Source organism: Acanthochromis polyacanthus, chromosome 10 (genome assembly GCF_021347895.1).
Source record: "Acanthochromis polyacanthus isolate Apoly-LR-REF ecotype Palm Island chromosome 10, KAUST_Apoly_ChrSc, whole genome shotgun sequence".
NCBI lineage: Eukaryota > Metazoa > Chordata > Actinopteri > Pomacentridae > Acanthochromis > Acanthochromis polyacanthus.
In genome coordinates this window covers 15,050,761-15,070,016 of record NC_067122.1, presented here as the reverse complement: position 1 = coordinate 15,070,016, position 19,256 = coordinate 15,050,761, and the positions used below count along the sequence as shown (strand labels likewise).

Here is a 19,256-nt window from a genome sequence, read left to right as displayed (position 1 = left end):
GCCGTGATGCAGTTTCTTTCTCCAAAGAAAAGCAGGCTTCATCTCTTCCTTTTATTCTTGTTTTTGATGAACTTCAAAGTTTTGAATACATGAGCAGGCTCAATCTGTTTGTATTTTCAATTCACTCTAAACATTTTTGAAATTCTCATAATCCATTCAGACACTCAGAGATGTAACAGATTATTAATCAAAGCTGGTATGTATGAGCAGCAGCAGGCATGTAAAAAGCATTCTCAGAAAGATTCCAGTAAGGCACTGAAAAGACCGTCTGTGTCACAAGGCTGCACAGAATCCTGGATAAGATTAGAGTAATAGTGCACATCAAAATCCCACAAAAGAAATTCTGCTGCCATGTTAGTATCAGCTCTTGACACTTAAACAAGCTGCAGTAACATATGTAGATAAATGAAAGCTAGTGCATGTTTAGTTGAAGTAACCTCGAGTCTGTCAGTCTTGCAAAGAGAACTTTCACCAAAACTGACTTGGCATTTTTATTTTTATTTAGAATTCGATTTTTTTTTAAATCATTTTGAGCTTTAGTATCAATGCCCAAAAAAATCTCAAAGGAGATTTCTTTTTTTCAAGAGTAGCTACAAGTCAGTTTTGGTGTAATTCCACTTTAAACAATGTTCCTCAGCCCCGCTGATTATGCAGTTTACAGCTTCTTAGCGCAGTCGGGGCAGTAAATATGATCTCCGTTGATGACGAAGCGCTTGTTGGCCAGTGAGAGGGAGCATTTCTTGCAGTTGAAGCAATACTCATGCCAGGAGTATCCCTCATAGTTCACCACATTGGTGCCATGGCCGAACCCTGCAAAGACGGAGACAGGAGGTCATCAGTCAGCAGCAGCACAAGACCGGCAGTGACTGTTTTACATCACTAATATCTAAACTACTCTTTGAAACTTCTGTTATGTAGTTTAGCATTAAGCAATGACAGGTATTCAATTATTGTAAAAGTAGGATCTTAAATCTGAAATCAAACTTTCTTTAAGCCTTTATGGGCCTATTTAAAAAAGTTTGAACTGTACTGTGGTGATGCTCCTGTGGTGCTGTGAACAACCTGAAATCTATACGTTTAATGACTAAAATAATGGTTTACCCAACAATACTTAATTCTACATGATTTTTTTTAATAACCAGGTAATTTGATAGTAATTCTACAGAAGATGGGGATTTTCTTGAAAGAAAATCTCCACTTAAACCCAAGTAATTATTAATTCATTAGGCATGCATTATTGGAAACTTTCTGCCCCTCATATTGTATGCTTGCCTGAAGACAAATTTTGGTTTTGCATGCTCAGCTGACCTACTTTGGGCAATCTTTTAAAAAAAGGGGGTGGGGGGGGGGGGGGGGGGGGGTATGCCGAAAGTTAATTGGCAATAATTAAGTGGTGATTACAATTCAGTGCCCTTTATCTACTATAAATAGTTATCATTTGCTATTATTTACTAATACTATTACTGAGTTTATTGCCAAAAGATCCACTTTCTCCGTTGTAAAACACTGAAACTGTCTCTGAACATGTTTCCACACAGTGACCACATTGCATTATGATCCACAACAATCTTCATTATAACTGCACAGGAAGCATCCAGACTCAGAAAGCAAACAAAAACATGATTTTAATGTTGATGATGCCCCAACCTGTGATGGGGTTCTTGCAGCCGTGGCACTTCTTGGCCACGTCAGTCTTGTAGCAGTCAACGCAGTAAACGTTGTTCTCGTGCGAAGTGAATCGAGCTCCTGCCAGAGGCTTACGGCAGGTTTGGCACACAAAACACTCAGAGTGCCAGGGCTGGTCCTGGTAGCTGATCCCTCCAGAGGTGATGGGCTTAAAGAGGCAGAGAGATACTTTGATCATCATGTCAAACACAACATCCAATCTGCTGAAGTGGAGCAAATTCAACCAACTGCACCATCGTTTTATTGGTTAGATAACACAAGATAGTGCTTTTCAGGCAAGCAAAGAGTAGCAAACAATGATATAATCTGTGCTTATACCTGCTTGCAGTGGAAGCATTTCTTGGCAAACTTCTTTTCATGGCAGGGAGCACAGTAGATGTCATCACCCTTGGTGAGGAAACTCTGTGTGCGGATTGGCTGCTTGCACTCAAAGCAAGTGAAGCATTCCTCATGCCACACCTTGTTCTTGTACTCCACATTCTGGGATCCTAAAACACAATAAGATGAAGTATTTTATTCTCACAGCTCGGGTAGAGTTTTCCCTTTTTCTTTAAAAGAACTGCGACTTTACAAAAGATTTGCTAATCCCCATTGTAAAGCATGGTGGTGGCAGCATCGTAATGCAGGCATGCTTCTCAGCAGCAGGCCTTTACAGGATTGTAAATGTTGAGGGAAAATCCAGTTTGCAAGACAACTGCCACTTGGGAAAAGATTTGTTTTCCAGCAAGACAATGACTTGAAGTTACAATCAAAGCAACCCAGAAAACATTTAAAGACAACAAGGAGAACGTTCTGGAGTCAGAGCCAAGAAATCAGTTCAGGGAGGAAAGTGCTGATCATTCACAATCCCTGTACAACGTGACAGTTCTTTTAAAAAGCAGAATGGGGTAAAATTGCAGGGTCCAGATGTGCAAGGCTGATTGAGATCTATGCACACAGGCTCGATGCTGTAATTGCAGCCAGAGGTTTATCTACAAAACACTGACTTCAGGGGACTGAATATTTATGCAATCACCTACTTTCTGTTTTGATTTTACTGAAATATTGCAGAAATCTGTTTTCATTTGTTGTAAATAATTGTCAATTTCTTCCAATGGCGATGAATACCTTTTATAGATACGATATATTTTGCACATGTCCTAATGCTTAATGTTCTGTTTATTCATGCAAATATAAAAATCCAAGACAACATATTTTGTGGTTGCACCTTTATAATATAAAGACATATTTTTTAATTTTCTCTGCAGAAACATTCACTTTTGTAGAACCACATCCCTCATAACAAGAAACGGAAAAAGGTTGAAAGGGCCTTTAAAAAATAAAAAGTACAACAGCAAACTCACCTGGCATGACCACCTTGTAGCAGCCCTGGCACCGGTTTCCATCCTCCCGGGAGCCACACTTGCCACACATTATCTTGCCATCATCGCGAGCGCTGAACGGCTCACTGGCCAGCGGCTTGTAGCACTTGGCACAGCGGAAACAGTCCTCATGCCAGTAGCGGTTCTTATGGTGCAGCTCCTGAGCCAAACAAACAAACAAACAAACAAACAAAAAAGCAGACGCAGGGTGAGCAGAGGTGCCCTCACAAAGTCCTCATGCTGACCTCATTAAAGTGGAGTTTGTTTACTCATCATGTGGGCTGAGGCTCGGGGCCAGAATACAGAACAAACCCATGTGGCAAGCATTAGAGTGGAGATGAAGTGAACTGAGATGTGGTGAGCCATGAAGGAGTTGGGGGGCTTAGTGAAAATGCTTGAAAATGTATTTAAGCCCCATTAGTTGTAATGACACATCTCTTCTCACATTAAACTGTCTGTGACTGAGTGGTGAGAGTAACCTGGAAGCAGAGGTCTGTGCTGGATGACAGACATTAAAGCAAAGCCTCAGAGTGCACTGAACATAAGTTATTCTAAGTAGGTATTTATTTTATCTATATATACATATATGTCATAGTTTTTACAAGTTCTGTAACCGAAAAAGGAATAGGTAGAAGCCGTGGCTTATTTTACCTATCCTGTAAAGGCTGCACTACAATAAAAAGTCCAGCACCACTATGGAAACAGCACAACTATGTCTAGAAAATGTCTTTTTTGCGGTATGACAAAATATAATTCCGCAAATCTTGAAAAAAAGAAAAAATATAAGACAAAAGTTGAATTTCTGTCATTATTTGTTTTACAATCAGAATAAAAAGCATTTTCCAGGATGCCACAGGTGTTAACAACATAGGCGTTTTAGCCCATTTTTGGGGGTGCTCAACCCCCAAAAATGGGCCCCCTAAATTGAATCCCAGCAGCCCTAAAATTTAAAAGATTTTTGTTTTTATTTTTTTGTATTGCATGTACTTCTTTTAACAAACCAGAAAAGTGTAAAAACCATACAGTACTTGGTTGATACGTAACGTTTTAACAACAAAAACACAGCACCCCCTCCCCCCATCTTGCCTCAAAATGGTTTGATCCCGCTTAACTTTACCAACTCGGGCTCTGAGCCTCTACCTGCAGAGCTAAGCACTGCCCCACAGAAGGTAATGTGCTGTAGCGGTGTTAGTACCTGGTTTAATCTTCTACCACTCAATACCAACACATTATTATCATTACAAGTCCTCATTTTTGCTGCATTTAATCACAGGTTACTGTTTATGTTGTTAGGTAGGTGTTAGCTGACGTTTTTTCTAGCTAGCAAACATTACAGGTGGTCAGTGTCTGAACTGGACTGAGAGAAGCTAGCTGTTGTTTCAGTGCACGTGTTAATATTAAAGCCAAGGTGCTACTGACTAGCTAACTGACTGGATGCCCATTAGCATTATAACTCCTATTGTGTGTGTGTGTGTGTGTGCGCGTGCGTGTGCAGACAGACAGCCTCATCATGAACATAAGATTGTTTTTTTTTTTTTGAAGAAAAGAGCCAGGTTCAGGTAAGAGTGTAAGATCAAATGGTCTATCTCTCAAGAGTAATGTTGTAAATTGGACCAATGTATCAATGTTTATATCTCTTATTAGATATAAAACACATTGTTTGGTTATTTGCCTTTAGGTTGACAGTACAAAGAGAGAGAGAGGATGCTATTTATTTGTATTCTTGTTGGTATTTTTTCATATTTATGTAATTTTTCATCTAGCTGAATACAATTTATTTGTGTATGATTGTCAGTCCAAAGAGGAAGAGATGAAAAAGGGGAAGGAGAGGAGAGAGTGCAAAGTCAAGAAGAACCAGGTAAGAAAACAAACAGAGAATAGTGGCACGCAAAATAGTAACTGTTAAGATGACAAAGAAAAACATCCATTCACAATGTAATTTTACATATGTCATGAGGTTATGTGTTCTACCCACATTAAATGCTTTCCAGAAGAATGGATATCAGTGGACTTCATTCTAAACAGGACATCTTTATTACATTTTCCTAATTATCTATTTGCTTTTCAATTTGCTTGATTTCACTATACAAGGAAGAGAACAAGGAGAGACTCTGGGAGATGAGAGAAAGCAGACCAGGGAAAGAGATGCTGTGCATCACATTTCAAATAAAAGTCAAAAAATAAGTCCTAGGTCCTTTTTTTTTTTTTTGGTGCTTGGTATAGGGGGCTGGTTTACTCCAGAAACATACATTCTGTTTATGTGTATGTTGAGGAGCTGCTGCATCTAAATGAGTCGTCTTTTCGCAGAAATTAGGATTACGATATGTTTCTTTTAAGATTCCAGTGCATTCCTCCTTTGCTGTGATTCAGCATTTAAATAAATTTTATCAGATTGGATGGTTTAGTCACAGACTTTTTCAAAAAGTGTTATCCTTTTTTTTCTCACAAATGTGGGAGTGAAATTGCATTAAAATGTACAAAACAGTGAAATTTATCTTGCCTGGCTGGGCACCTCTGGGTGCTCAGCACCCCTAAACCTCTGAATCGCCCCTGGTTACCAATACCGGAAGAAATGATCGCTCTACTTACTAGAATTATTCTATTTCCATACTTGTCTTCTATCTGCCTTGTGTAAACACGGCCTGCAATGCAGCGTAAAAGTCCAACACTCACATTGTTGTCATGTGAGTGTTGGTCACAGCAGAATCACTAATGGCTCAAAGTTGTGCTGAGTTTTTGCAGAATGTTGTTAGAAGAAATGGCTTATTGTAGGTTAAATCTTAAATGACGCACGTAAAATAATACGCTTTTGATGAAACATCAAAATTTTAAGGTTAGAGTTGGGGCATTTTAGGATGAAACCTTACATCACACAAGATATGTTCATGGGCCATCAAAGTTGAAAATTTTGCAGTTCTCTCTCTATCCTTTTTTTCATGCTCTGATAAATTGTGTCACTGATACAAAAAGAAAACACATCGTTCATACCCACTTGTTATATCAATCAATGGTTTGATGTAACAAAAATCAGTGAAAGGACTTAAAAACAAGCAATAAAAATTGGATGTTACATTGCAAGGTGTTTTTTAAACTACCTCAATATGTAGAATATAGTCATTTATGTCCATATTACAATTGCTAAATTTAAAAGTAACTGTATTGTCACCAGGGCTGCACAGTGGGGTAGTGGTTAGCACTTTCGCTTTGCAGCAAGAAGATCCCTGGTTCAAATCCCAGGGTGGGCCTGGGATCTTTCTGCATGGAGTTTGCATGTTCTCCCTGTGCATGCGTGGGTTTTCTCCGGGTACTCCGGCTTCCTCCCACAGTCCAAAAACATGCTGAGGTTAATTGATTACTCTAAATTGCCTGTAGGTGTGAATGTGAGTGTGATTGTTTGTCTGTATATGTAGCCCTGAGACAGACTGGCGACCTGTCCAGGGTGTCCCCTGCCTTCGGCTGAGATAGGCTCCAGCGCCCTCCGCGACCCTAGTGAGGATAAAGCGGTGTATAGAGAATGTATGGATGGATGTATTGTCACCTTGGCATCAGCACCAATGGGGCGTCTGCACTCTGCACAGGTGTTGGCACAGAGCTTATCGAAGCACTTGGTGCACACGTGCTTGTCATCCTTCTTCACATACTTCTTCCCATGCAGATTGTCACGGCAGTAGTAGCAGTCGAAGCGGTCGGTCATGGTGGAGGTTAGATAACTCTTGGGACCTGTGAAACAACAAGAGGACAGAGTGTCTTTGAGCATGCACAGCTTCTAATCTCCCTCCGTAGCAGGATGTTTCCTTTAAACGCCAGATGGGGACAGTGTTGCCTTTTCTAATGCAGTCGAGGCTCGCTGAACAATGCAGGTCAAAGCTGGAAGGTCCCATTCAGCAAATACAAATGGAATTTAATTACATTGCACTTGAAGCACCACATGGTTGCAGCTCAGATAAAAGCAACAAAAGAAACAGGGAACAAAGAAGAGAACTGGAGTTTGGTGAGCAGTGCAATGATGCTTGAGACAGTTACTTTACGTCTGATCTCTAAGCTTTAAAACACATGCAGAAATTGGATTAAGTCTACAATGAGGGAGTTCCGCTTTTCTGTTTTCCCATTAAGAAGCTGTGAGATAGAGCTCGACCAGCAGCATACCAAATGGATGAGAGAAGTGTGAGTGAGGCAAGAAAGCAGCCCACAGATGTCTGCGTGCAGACTTTTTATCAAGCTCTCCCTGGAAAGCTTAGGTCATATTTTTAGACCGTTCGACTCATTCCTCTCACCCCCCACCTTGAATCAGCCTCCCCGGAGCCTGGCCCACACTTGCTCTTTTGTCTCTGTTTTGCCCAGGCCATTTTATTAGCTGTTCCTGTAAACAATGTAAACTGAGTTGCCCCGCTCCATCATTTATCAACATTCCTGCCTTCTCATCACAGGCGACATCCACAGGGAGCAGTTTCTCAGAATAACTGTGCGTAGGGTGGAGCGTGGACATATTAAACTTTATCTACATCACTTTAAAGCTTCTCTGTCTCCAGCAAGGACAGCTGGACAGTGTGTGAACTTTAGCAAAATTGATTTATTCAGCGCAACAGATATAATTTTAATGCAGCTGGTATATCAGCAGCAATGGAGGAAACAATGGGAGGAATGGCATTTATGTCCCAGTAACCATAGGAACAAGGAAAATATTTATGAAATGGGATTGTGAGCTATTTAAGTCGGATGTGGTAAAGAGCTATGTGAACGAGATGAGCCTCCCGGAGCGTGGTATGTGCCCCTGCTGTGTGTGAGGATGGATGGGTGGATGTAGAGGGCTTGGAGCAGGGGAGCTATCTGCACCTGTGCTTCATGGATAAAGACCAGACTGAGGACTGAGCACCAACACACCCAACTCCACCTATTCTCCCCTACATGCAGTGGAACAGGGAAAACCTACCCAATCCAAAGGGTCAGTGTTGTCAAATCACACACAGTACTTATTACTAAGCCTGGTTGGCTCACAGATCTATTTTAAACTTGGACTCTCAATTTAAAGCACATTGACCTTCCAGAGGGGATAAATGTAGGGATGCAGAGTGATGACTACTGGGACTAGGCAGCTATTGTGGCTCCATTTGAAACATGTCCAGTCCTTTAATCCTTTGTTGCGGTGTGACAGCTGCCCCCTGTCAAACAGGCATGGTATGTACCGACACTCAGCTGTGGAGGAAGAGGAGTATTCCACTGTGGTCCCGTTGGGGAGGAGCCTTCTTTACAGAGAAAGGTCACAGCGAGACCAGTTTGAGAGATGAGTCAAAGATGGGACAGAGTGAAATAAAAGTCAGCCTGACAGCATGTCAGCCAAATCAGTGGCTACATTATTAGACCTCTCTGTTCTCTGCCTCTGTTTTGGACAATGACACTCTTGAAATTAGGCTTCCTCCATATAATCCTGAGAAATAAATGCATTTTGACAACATTTTCAAAAAGTACACTCCCACTCTGGAACAGACTGTCCGTACAGCTGTCAACATGTGCCAAGGATTTATTAATTTAAAGAGAGTTCTAGAAATGAGACCACAGATACTACAAAATGAGGGTATAATTACAAAGCATTAGTTCAATTTAATTCATTTGACCTCAGCAAAAAACTAAATTAAAGTTGTACATAGTTTTAAGAAAACTTCAGACATTATCATCCCTAGCACGACTTAAAATGTCATTTAAACTTTGAGGTCTTTTATGTTAAAATGTTCATTCTAAAGTCATCTGGTAAAATATCACTGAGCAGTTGGGAGAATGTGTCAGTTTAGTATTCTCAATTTCCAGTTGCCAATTCATATAGTTTCATACAAGTGTTGAATTCTATTACATTTTAATAACTGCTGTTTCTATTATTGTGTCTGCCCATTAAAACCAACGAGGCTAGGCTAAATAACCTCTCTGTGAAATGTCATACAGTTCACCAGAACCCCAAACTACATCCTCCAAAATGATGATACCATAGAATCAACTAATCTTAGCTGCATTTGTTTCAGCTAGGTGAACCTAATAAACTAGCAACAGAGTGTACAAGACGCTACAGTGAACTTTATTCAATGCTGAAATAGTTCTACCTAGTCAAAGGATGCAAAGATTTAAGCGCTGAGACTTGAACATTAAAGCATATAGTTAAGAGAACTCATGAGCATATGATTATGTTGTTAATGAACTTTTTAACCCTAAAATAAAAAATCCTTTTAAATCCTCATTACAGAGAGTCTAATGTGAGAACTAGCAGTGTGGTTTTCATCCAAGTTAAAAATAAAGGATCTGTATTGGAGCTTCAGTACCACACAGAATGATGGAATATAATTTGAGATACCACTCTGCCAGTGAGAGAAGATTTTGGATATTCCTATTGTACATTGAAAGATTGCCACCTCTAATTTTGCACAGAAGGTTCTTTGAATGAGTTACACATCAACAAATGCTCAGAAAACCTAAGTGGGCCTTAGCTGCTGGTGAAAAACATGTACTCTCAAATGTGGTGATTTTTTTAAGCAGACAAACTGAAGGATTAACAGTTCTTTTATGGAGAGGAAAAAATCTGCTACTCCTCAAGCTAAATAAACCATTCAAAATCCATTGGATTATCTGAAAACGCATTGCCGCTACGCTGATAACAGGCCTTTTTTTCTTAGCTCCCGAAGCTGAAATTTTGAAAGTAGGCCAAATCATATGCAGGCTTTTTACACTTTGCACCTGATTCCAAAAAAAAGAGAATACATCCAAGGAGTCATTTACCATCCAGGGCTGTAAACAGCTTTAAATTTTACCTGAGTGTCTGTAGAAAGTCATGTTTGCTTCCAATCAGGCAGAAAAGAGGAAGGATAAAAGAAAGACAGCACAGAGTCGGTAGCATCCACAGAACCCAGAGACCATCAGCCTCTGTAAATTATGGGGGCCTGTATATACCCCTCTTTGACCCACGCACACCCCCGACCCCACATCCAAATCCTTCACCCCTCCTGTCCTTTTTAGGGTATGCATTAGAGAACAGCAGATGAAAGAGAACATGATGCAGGGAGGATAGATTAGGTGATACAGATTGGATTCCACTGCAGTAACATCAGTAGTTAAAATAAAGAAAACATAGTCTGAATGTTCCGTGTGATGGCTACGGGGGATCACAGATACTCCCCCTGCGACAATATTACATGTTTTGTTGAGATTGTTCAGAGAATATACAGATGCTATGTTGGATCACCTAATCTGATAACTCACAGGGATGACTCACCAGAGGACCCAATGGATATTATTGACTGAGCTGAGGAGAGACAGAGTGTGGTGGCGTCTTATATAAGGTGCTCTTCGTGTGTCTTCATGACTGTGTGTTTACATAGTTACCGTATGTGAATGACTGTACGTCAGACTCTACAAGACGCTGAAAAACCAGTGAGTCAAAAGAGACCTTTTTGAAGGAGAGAAAAAATGCTGTTGGAATTGAATTATTCCTTCTGTTATCTTGGTGATTCTTAGTTCAAGAGAGCATATTTAAATCCACAGGAAACACACAACGCATTCCAGATAGAGAAGCAAAAAGACATCATGAATCCTCTCATCAAAGACAAACCCTCTGTTCTGTCATCTAACAGCAAAACTCTACTCAAACCAGCAGCAGAAATAGTTCAATTTAAGGTTGCTACCACCAAAATATAAGGTGAAAATAACATGTTGCTTTACCCGGTGGAAATATTTACACATATCTTCCAAAGTTCAGCTGTTTAGGGCCTACTCCTAAAAATAACAATTACAAGTCATATTAGAAACTAACTTAACACTTATGAAAACAAAGCAGATTTACAGGCTTCCTAATGTTGGCCATTAACTGCAAACTTCTAGCAATATTCTGGTAATACTGAGAAGTTCTACTAACCTTCTGATAACAAACTGACCATTTGTAGCAAACATGTCAGTTCATGTTTGTCATTGATCTCATTTCTGACAATAATGGTTTCTGGAAGACAGTTTTAGTTAACTGTTTGCAATGTTGTTGAAAATTTGCAATGAGATTATATATTCATATGCAGACTAGATCTATAGCAAACGTGGGGGATTTCTAGCTAACTCTATGGAAACTGTCTGGTAGATTTACAGTTATGTTAATTTACTGCAAATTTGTGACCGCATCGCTAAAAGTTAACCAGAGCTATTTGCCACAAACCTCATTTGTATTTGAAAATATGACTTTGTTGCAAATATGCGGCGTCAGAACAACAGAACCAAGTTGTAGTCACAACACTGACAGATCATCATCTTTTAAATTGATATAGCTAGCAGTACATGTCTAGAGTTGTGGAACAACATTATCATTCATTTGTAGTCGGATATTTGGCTAACTGACCTGATAAGTCTAATTTGCTCTGAGGCCTGTTAGCAAAGCAGGAAACCTCAGGTTTAACTGCAGGTCTTCTGAGTTGCAATGGGGCTCACTTCTTACATGTGCACATCCAAGCAGCCACCTCCAGGGCAGAATAATGAAACCAATGCATAACTGCTAAAGAATGCAGTTCCTTAATTGGCCACTTGAGGCTGGTTTTAGAAAACGAGTTAATTCCTTTCAATTCCAATGTTTAAACATCCAACTTTATATCAGAAATAAACCTGATTACAGCCTTGAACAAAAGACACTTTTTTTCTCTGTTGCGAATTTCAGAGTTTATATCAACTGTACTGGGGGTGAAATACTATATAACTCACCTGTTTAATTTGTATTTCTGTTAAACTGGGTAACATCACAGGATAGTCCATGTCCCAGACACATTTGCCCACCTCATCTCCACTCATGCTTCAGTCCCTCTGACTCTCCTTCCAAGTTAAAATAACACTTCTTTATTACGTCTTTGTTCACATCGAATGCCATATAAAGCTGCTTTCATTCACTGACCATATAGAGTGTTGCTCTCTTTGTCTCTTTAAGCTGATGAATAAAGCTGTACTTGTCAAACCATTTTTAACAATTGATAGTTTAAAAAACAAATCTGTGCACCACATTTAACACTGTTTTAATTTAAGACAGACATTTGAGAAGTGATCTTTTATAGCCCTTTTGGTTTTCAAAGGTATGTAAGACTTTTTAGGGAATGTCTTGCTGCATTTTTTCCCCAGCAAGTGTAGATGTTAGAGATAATCGTTTTCATTAAAGGGATATCCATTGTTCCTTGCTTGAGTTTTTTTCTTGTGACTGTAGGCCATCTCAAAGCCTTTTGATTGTTGTGCAGAACTTAATATAACAATAAAATCCAAAAATGGAGGCTAATTTAAGCATTAAAGCCTTGGGCCTGTTGATGTAATAAGATTTGGCAAAGCACTGGTTTGAATTATGTTTTCATATTGATTCCTTATTTGTTCTCACAACTGTTTAACATCTGCAAGGTTGCAGCTGAAAGAAAGGCACGTGTAGTGGATACACAACTGTAACTGCAGTCATATCTCCTTGTACTTTACTGGTGATAATAATAGGTCTGTTTACTTATGTGTAAGGTTTGTTGGCAGTTTATGTCCCAGGCTTTGGCTTTTTGCTCATATTTGTTAAGGATTATAGTTTATTCTTCATCTGAGAAACATGTGGCCAGCTCATCATGTTTGTGATTGGACGTCTGCTGACCACATCACCTCTTTAATATGATGTACTGTAGGTTTAGAAATCCTAGGTTGATTTACTGAGTTGATGGCCAACTTCATGCGACCACTGGTAAGTCTTGGTAAAGCCAGGTTCTTTAAAAGATATCCTGGGTATGCTGAGCTTACTTCTTAGTACAGGCCCTTGTTCTTGGCCATAGCAACTCCTGAGGGAAATCCCGGACTCTTAGGCCACTAAATACTTCACTATGTTAACCAGAAAATTGTTTTTTAAAACTACTTTGCCAAAAATAGCTGCCTGCTGCAGCCCAAATGATGCTATGGGAGCAGTCAGAGCAGAAAAACAAAACAATGAGCTGAAACAAGCAGCAAAGATGGCGAGTCCAGTCATTTGCTCTATTAATAGGACAAAAATAATGATTACAGCTGCTATAAATTCAGTTAAATGTTACCATTTGTACCACTGCCAACTAACAATTAATGATCAAAAACAACCACAGTTGGCACTTCACTCTGACGTGTTCAGGCTTTCAGAGTCGGTTTAAAAACAGAAATATAGAGCCACACTGTGAATGGGAGGACACTCTGGGCCTCTAGAGACCCCCCTTAGGGAAAGAGACTCATGACAAATCCACTGATCTTTACTGATTGTTAAAAACCATGAAATGTTCCATTTGAAAAGGAAAAAAATTCTTCCTTAACAATATTAAATAACCTTCCTCATATATTAGAAACAAAACAAATCAAAGAGTGAGATGGTGTGGATTAGAGTGTGTGTGTGTTTATGCTTAGTAGTTTAAAGGGCATCTGGTTGTAATTACAAATTTGATTTGGTCCATTACCACAGAACACAACATTACGTCTGTCCCCTTTATAATCTGTCACCCAATTACTCTAAACCCACAAACACTAATTAATGTGCAGGAGGCGCCATGACTTCCAGCCTGCAAAACTCTCCACAGTACGTGCTACATCACAAATCTCCTCTTCCTCCATTTATTCACATACAGACACTTGAGTTGTTCCTGTTGCACATATTTTAAGCTCTAACCACACACTAAACTTTCAGCTTCATCTCCTCTCTACTAGTTTTAATGTCTTTATTTTAACTATGTTGCTTTTTTCCCATCATTTGTAGCCTTAGCTTAATGTGGGGTGAAATAAAGATTGCAGTTTTATTGTCTTATAGTCCAACAGTTGACAAATGGAATAATGATGATGGTGGTGGTAGAAAACCAAAAACTGAAGATGAGGATAATTATGAAAAAATGCATCCTACTAGTATAACATGGGTCCAGTGTTACATGAGTAAAATCTTTCAACAAAGAAATCAACAGTGCATAATGCAACATACATTATTAACAGTTGTAAGCTATTTAAACTAGCAAAGCTAATACTAGAATTTGCATTCAAATCATCTGTAGAAGTGGTTTTGAAGAGGTCAAATTGCCGGCTCATGAGTCTGAAACAATAAAAACATTGTGTGCACAGTATACAACATAAGTCTGCAGCCATATGGTCGACGATAAATAGTGAGGGTATTGATAGGGAGGTGTTTACTGGGGAAATGTGAGGTGACATATTAGATTGGCAGTGTAAATATCACACATGCTAAATATCACAATATGTTAATGTGCCACTGTGCTGCCTTTGCCAGACTCAGATTTTCTCTTGCTGCATTCCATATTCAAAAAAAAGATGTAGTTTGGCTTTCACATTTTTATATAAACACCACTGAAAGTCCACTGCTGGAACCGAAAATGAAAAACAGAACTCGGTAATGGAAATTTTTCGTTTCATTTCTTGACACAATGTGTAAAACAAACTTTATTTCACACCGTATTTATCACACATTTGCCAGGCTACCGATTTCAGAGGCAGGACATGTTTGTTTATTGTGTCTTCCTGTTTTCATTTTTCTGACAGCACTAATATAAGGTCCATCTGGTTTCAGGCTGTGTACTGCATGTAAACAGTCTCATCTGCAGGGACCATGTTAACTCTCCCCTGCGACTGCTGTCCCGATACACAATGAAGCTGGAATGCAGCACCCACCTCCCCACCTGCCATCTGCAAAGCCCCACTTTTTTTAAGAGGACAAAAATATCTCCTGATCATGTGAAGCAACAAACAAAACTATAAATATGCTTTTTTCCAAATAACAAAATCCATAGCTGGCATTGCAACTGGTTAGCCATGTTCACATTTTGAGACTAATCTGTAAAATAACTTTAAAGTTGTCCTTTCCCCTGATGGAAACAAACAGTAACACACCCTCTCACATTAGGTGTCTACTTTTGAAACTCATCCTATCATAACATAGCAGGAATGTGTAGGTCTCTTGGCTGTTTTCCCATCACATATCACCATTCTGAGTGGTAGATCTGAGGTTTGGCTGTACTCAGAAACAGGAAATCTGGCCTGTACTTCCTGAATAAGTGAGATCAAATCGCTCTGGGTGACTGGAACAAACAGCCTCCCTCTTCCTGCTGTTACCAACGGCAACAAATGCCTCGTCTGTGCGTCTGAGGGCTTCTGTCTCAACATGACCTTGCGCCCCGGACGTCCATGTGTCTCTGTCAGCCTCCAAATCGGGTTAGTGTGCAGACAGAGCAGTGACAGACTGAGCCATGCTATCTCTGTCAGGGGAACAGTGACTCATCACGCACACAGAGACAAACACAGCGACAAGGCATTTGTTCGCACAGAAGGTGAACTACAACACAGACATAAGGTCGGGACGCAGCTGTGAGACCTAGACACGTCAAGGTCAAATATGTGTGGACAAAAGGCCACGAGGGCAGCTCTATCAACACAGTAACACTCCTGCTGGATGGAAATGGCTTGGATAGGAGTGTTACTAACACACACATTCACACACAAGGACTTTGAGATAAAGCCTTCACTGTAGCTCTCACTGGATTCACATGACTCAAGCCTCTAAGCACCGAAAAGCCAGTTCATTCTGCTGACGTGCGATGCCAGACTTTACAGAGAAGAAGAAATCCAGCTGTGAGCTTGATTCAATATTTCAATAATGATACGCAGAAACCATCATAAAAGTACCAGGGAGTCAAAGTGAGGCCTGTTTGTACACAAAAGCAGTGAACAGGCAGAAAAGCATCTTTTTATTTTTATTTTGCTGCCTTTAACCCCCAAAATGGTGCTTAAATGATCAAGTCTGGGTTGTATGACTCATGTCTTCATGGAGTCCAACATGGAGCCATTATTGGCTCCATGTTGGACTGGGGTTGGGCAGATCAGACAGGAAACAGAATCATACAATTCAAAGGGGAATACTGTATTTTTTTTATTTTTTACTTTATTTCTACATAGTTTTATATAGAGAACATGATCAGTTACATAAAGGAGCTCAAATTAGCTCCACCTCAAACAGCTACAGCAGTAAAATGCTTATTGTTTCTGTGATAATACTCCATCTGACTCTGAATGGAGTCATTTTACATAATGACAGCTTAACACAATGCAAGCTTATAATGTGCAACAGAGCACATTTTCACTGGTGTTTTCAGGGTGAACTAAAGGATCTGATTACTTCTCCCTTCTCTGCACACAAACGTGAACGCGCTGACTTCTCCTCTTATTAAATATCTTACATTAGGCGTCCACACGTCTCCATCTCTCTTTCTCTTTAACCGTGACTCTCACTCTTTCCTCATTTCTTTCTTCTTTCTCTTTTATTCATAACGTAATCAAGTGCAGTTCAGCTTAGATTTTTGTCTGAAGAGCAGTGCATCCACAGAGAGGACATTGCCTCCACTCAGCACGCTCAGCCCTCACACAAACACAAAACAGCAGCATTGCCTATTTAGGAGTCTTGCGCTGGGCTGGTGTGAGCGCTGTTTCATGTGTTTCATCAGCTTGGTCATCTAGACCCAGGACACACCCTCTCTCTCTAATCCTCTGTGCTCCTTTTGCAATAGTAAAAGAAATGATGAAACTGTCTTTCTAACAAACGCATGCCTCTGCACCAGAGCCCCCAGTCGCCTCAGTGTGGCAGATGTCCCGCTGCCCGTCTAACAGAGAGGCGACCTCACAGGCGCTGGCATACAACAGCTCCCATTGAAGAGTGATATAAATTATACACCACATACCAGGCTTTATGAATGCATAATCTGTAACTGTGCTGCTGGATTTGCTCACTGCTTTTATGCTGATGTTACATTACATTTTTAAAGTAAAAAGTTTCATACATGAGGCCCATATTATACTCTTTAAAGTGATTTATGAATTATTTCAGAAAAAAACAGTCTTTTGAAGATGAAAGCGCGTTAATATAGTACTGAGTGAGATTTTTTATGGGTTTTGAAGGATGGTGAAGTCATAGTGGAGCCACAAGGAGGTCCAGTGTGCCAGAGAAAGAGCCGTAATCTCCAGGTCTCTAATGACATCATGCATTTGGTTTGGCAGCTGTTCAAACCAGAAGGGAGGAGATGTATGTTTTAACAGTTTAAAGCCATGCATGGTAGCTTTGGGCTCTACTGTTCATTATCCAGACAAAAACATCTCTGCAGCACATTAATACCAGAACACACCATGTGATGTACAAGATAAAGAGCAACCTGGAGGACATTATATTGTCTGGGCTACATGTAGACATTATGTATGAGGGAGGAGAGGTCAATATACACCATAATTCCATTAAACATAACCTCTCAAGTAACCTATATTTAATATATCAACAAGACAAATATGTCAGATAAAGAGAAAATGTTCTTTTATATTGATCATCTTCCCGTTTCCCCAAAAAAGTTTCCCAAAATTCAGTCGATATACTTTTTATTGACATCAATGTTTCACTTTAAAATGAAATCCTGAAAATAAAAACACTCAAGGAAAAACTCTTACTTTGAAAAAATAACCTTTTGCTTCAAAAATCCCGAAAACACAAACGTGGAGTTGAAATTTCGAGATGTAGGACTGTGCGCCACATGCAGCGCATCACCTGTTGCGCGCTCAAGCCAACGTGTTCAAACTAGTTTGGTGAATCCAAAGAAATGTGGTGCATGTTTTGCACATTTTCATCCCTTTGCCCTCTGTGTAATTTAAACATATATTACGTCAGAAATGCCCATGCGTAAACAAACAAGAAAAATAGGCGCATTTACGCGCTACGTAACTGCTCTTAAACGGACCGAACTTCGCACTGGTGATAAACTTCTTCTGTCGTTTTATATCATCTAAAATGAACCGAGCAGCTGCAGATAATCCGGGTTAAACACGGCTGTGGCTTGGACTCACCTCTGCAGAGGGGACAGATGAGCGTCTTTCACTCCGCACCAGCAGCGTGTCCGGTGGGTTTGGCTGATAGGTAAAAATGCGCGCAGGCGACGCAGCTTTTAAAAGACAAGGAGGAGGGAAAAAAAGTGCAGGACATAAGCCAAACCTCTGTAAGCTCTCATAAACAATGACCTCAACCAGGAATTTACAAGCTCTCTTAGAGAAGTTCTCACTGGCCCTACTCTAGAGGCAAAGGGAATCATGAGGAGAATAAAGTCCTAACTTTTCTGCATCAGCGAACACTGAGACTTAACACTCAGCAGTCTGTGCCACAGGCAGGTCTGCTGTGCCGGAATCTCCACTCAGGACATCTTTTATTCTTTCAGCATTTCTGCAGATAGACTGGCATGTTAAGATAACACACTTTTGTCCTGCTTCTGTACTGCTCTCACTCGTCTCCTTCTTTGGTAATGAATAGAGGAATTACATCAAGATGACTCATTCTTCAGCAGGAGTAAATACATGCAGGCTGCAAGCTCAACCCTTAAGGCTAATTCATTACAAATTGATGTTTAAATTCTCAAAAGGTGTTCCAGATTGTAAATCAGCAGACTTAATTGCATCATTGTTTGAACTACAACCAAAGTGCATCCGTCCACTGAGATAAACATCTTGCTCCGAGCCTTTTTCGATGATGCATTTGTCTGTACAGTCAGAACAAAGACATGAAGGGAGGATTTTAAGATTCTTCTGTTGTGTTTAAAGCTGTGAGGATTACTCAAACATCAGCCAAAAGTACAACCTTGTTCACACAGCTTCATTTTCACATACAAGTTCTTCTTCGTAGCCACTTTGAAGCCCATCACATCGCTGTAAACACAGAGCTGCCCTGTTCTTAATAACTCACAAACATCATCATAACTGTTGTGACATTAGATCAGTGTAGATGAGAGTTGTGTTTGTTCTGTTCAGGTCCTTCTGGACAATGTGAAGGCAGGTAATCACTTTAATACAGCCTCATTTCACTAAACAAACCAGAAGTCTTGAGCACGTCCACTTTGCAAGCTGAAATAAATAAATCAAATCAAATGTTAAAGTGTGCACAGGACAAAATTGTAAAAAAAAAATAAATCCACTACAGTGAGACTTTAGAGTTTAGCATGAGTTTTGACAACAAAACATGACTTGGACGAAAAATTACTGATCAGTCTATCATGAAAGATCCAAAATGTCAGTGCTTGTGTTGGATGAGTTTAGTTGTTTGACAGTTTTGTTGTTGGAGACACAGAGCTCTACCCCAGCTGGAGCTAAGTGGCCCTTTAAAATTTCCTCCCCAGACTAACTCCACTATACAGACATTCTTGAGCAGAC

At 39.9% G+C, this 19,256-nt stretch overlaps 1 protein-coding gene across 1 annotated transcript; it reads right to left on the bottom strand.

Moving 5' to 3' along the window:
• Positions 1-37: 37 nt before the first annotated feature.
• On the bottom strand, positions 38-18,164 carry fhl1a (four and a half LIM domains 1a). Its single transcript, XM_022201775.2, has 6 exons — positions 17,907-18,164; positions 6,586-6,767; positions 3,030-3,207; positions 2,005-2,174; positions 1,648-1,834; positions 38-810 (listed from the first exon to the last, which is right to left on the bottom strand). The coding sequence occupies exons 2-6, from the start codon at positions 6,739-6,741 to the stop codon at positions 656-658; spliced, it is 846 nt and encodes a 281-aa protein (XP_022057467.1). The 5' UTR covers positions 6,742-6,767; positions 17,907-18,164; the 3' UTR covers positions 38-655.
• Between the last annotated feature and the right edge of the window lie 1,092 nt (positions 18,165-19,256).

Bases quoted from the DNA above. Each gene is read 5' to 3' on its own strand.
- fhl1a (XM_022201775.2), bottom strand. From the start codon at position 6,741: ATGACCGACCGCTTCGACTGCTACTACTGCCGTGACAATCTGCATGGG. The intron at 2,175-3,029 runs GTGAGTTTGCTG...ATTGTGTTTTAG, and splicing joins CTACAAGGTGGTCATGCCAG to GATCCCAGAATGTGGAGTAC. The intron at 1,835-2,004 runs GTATAAGCACAG...TGCCTCTTTAAG, and splicing joins AATGCTTCCACTGCAAGCAG to CCCATCACCTCTGGAGGGAT.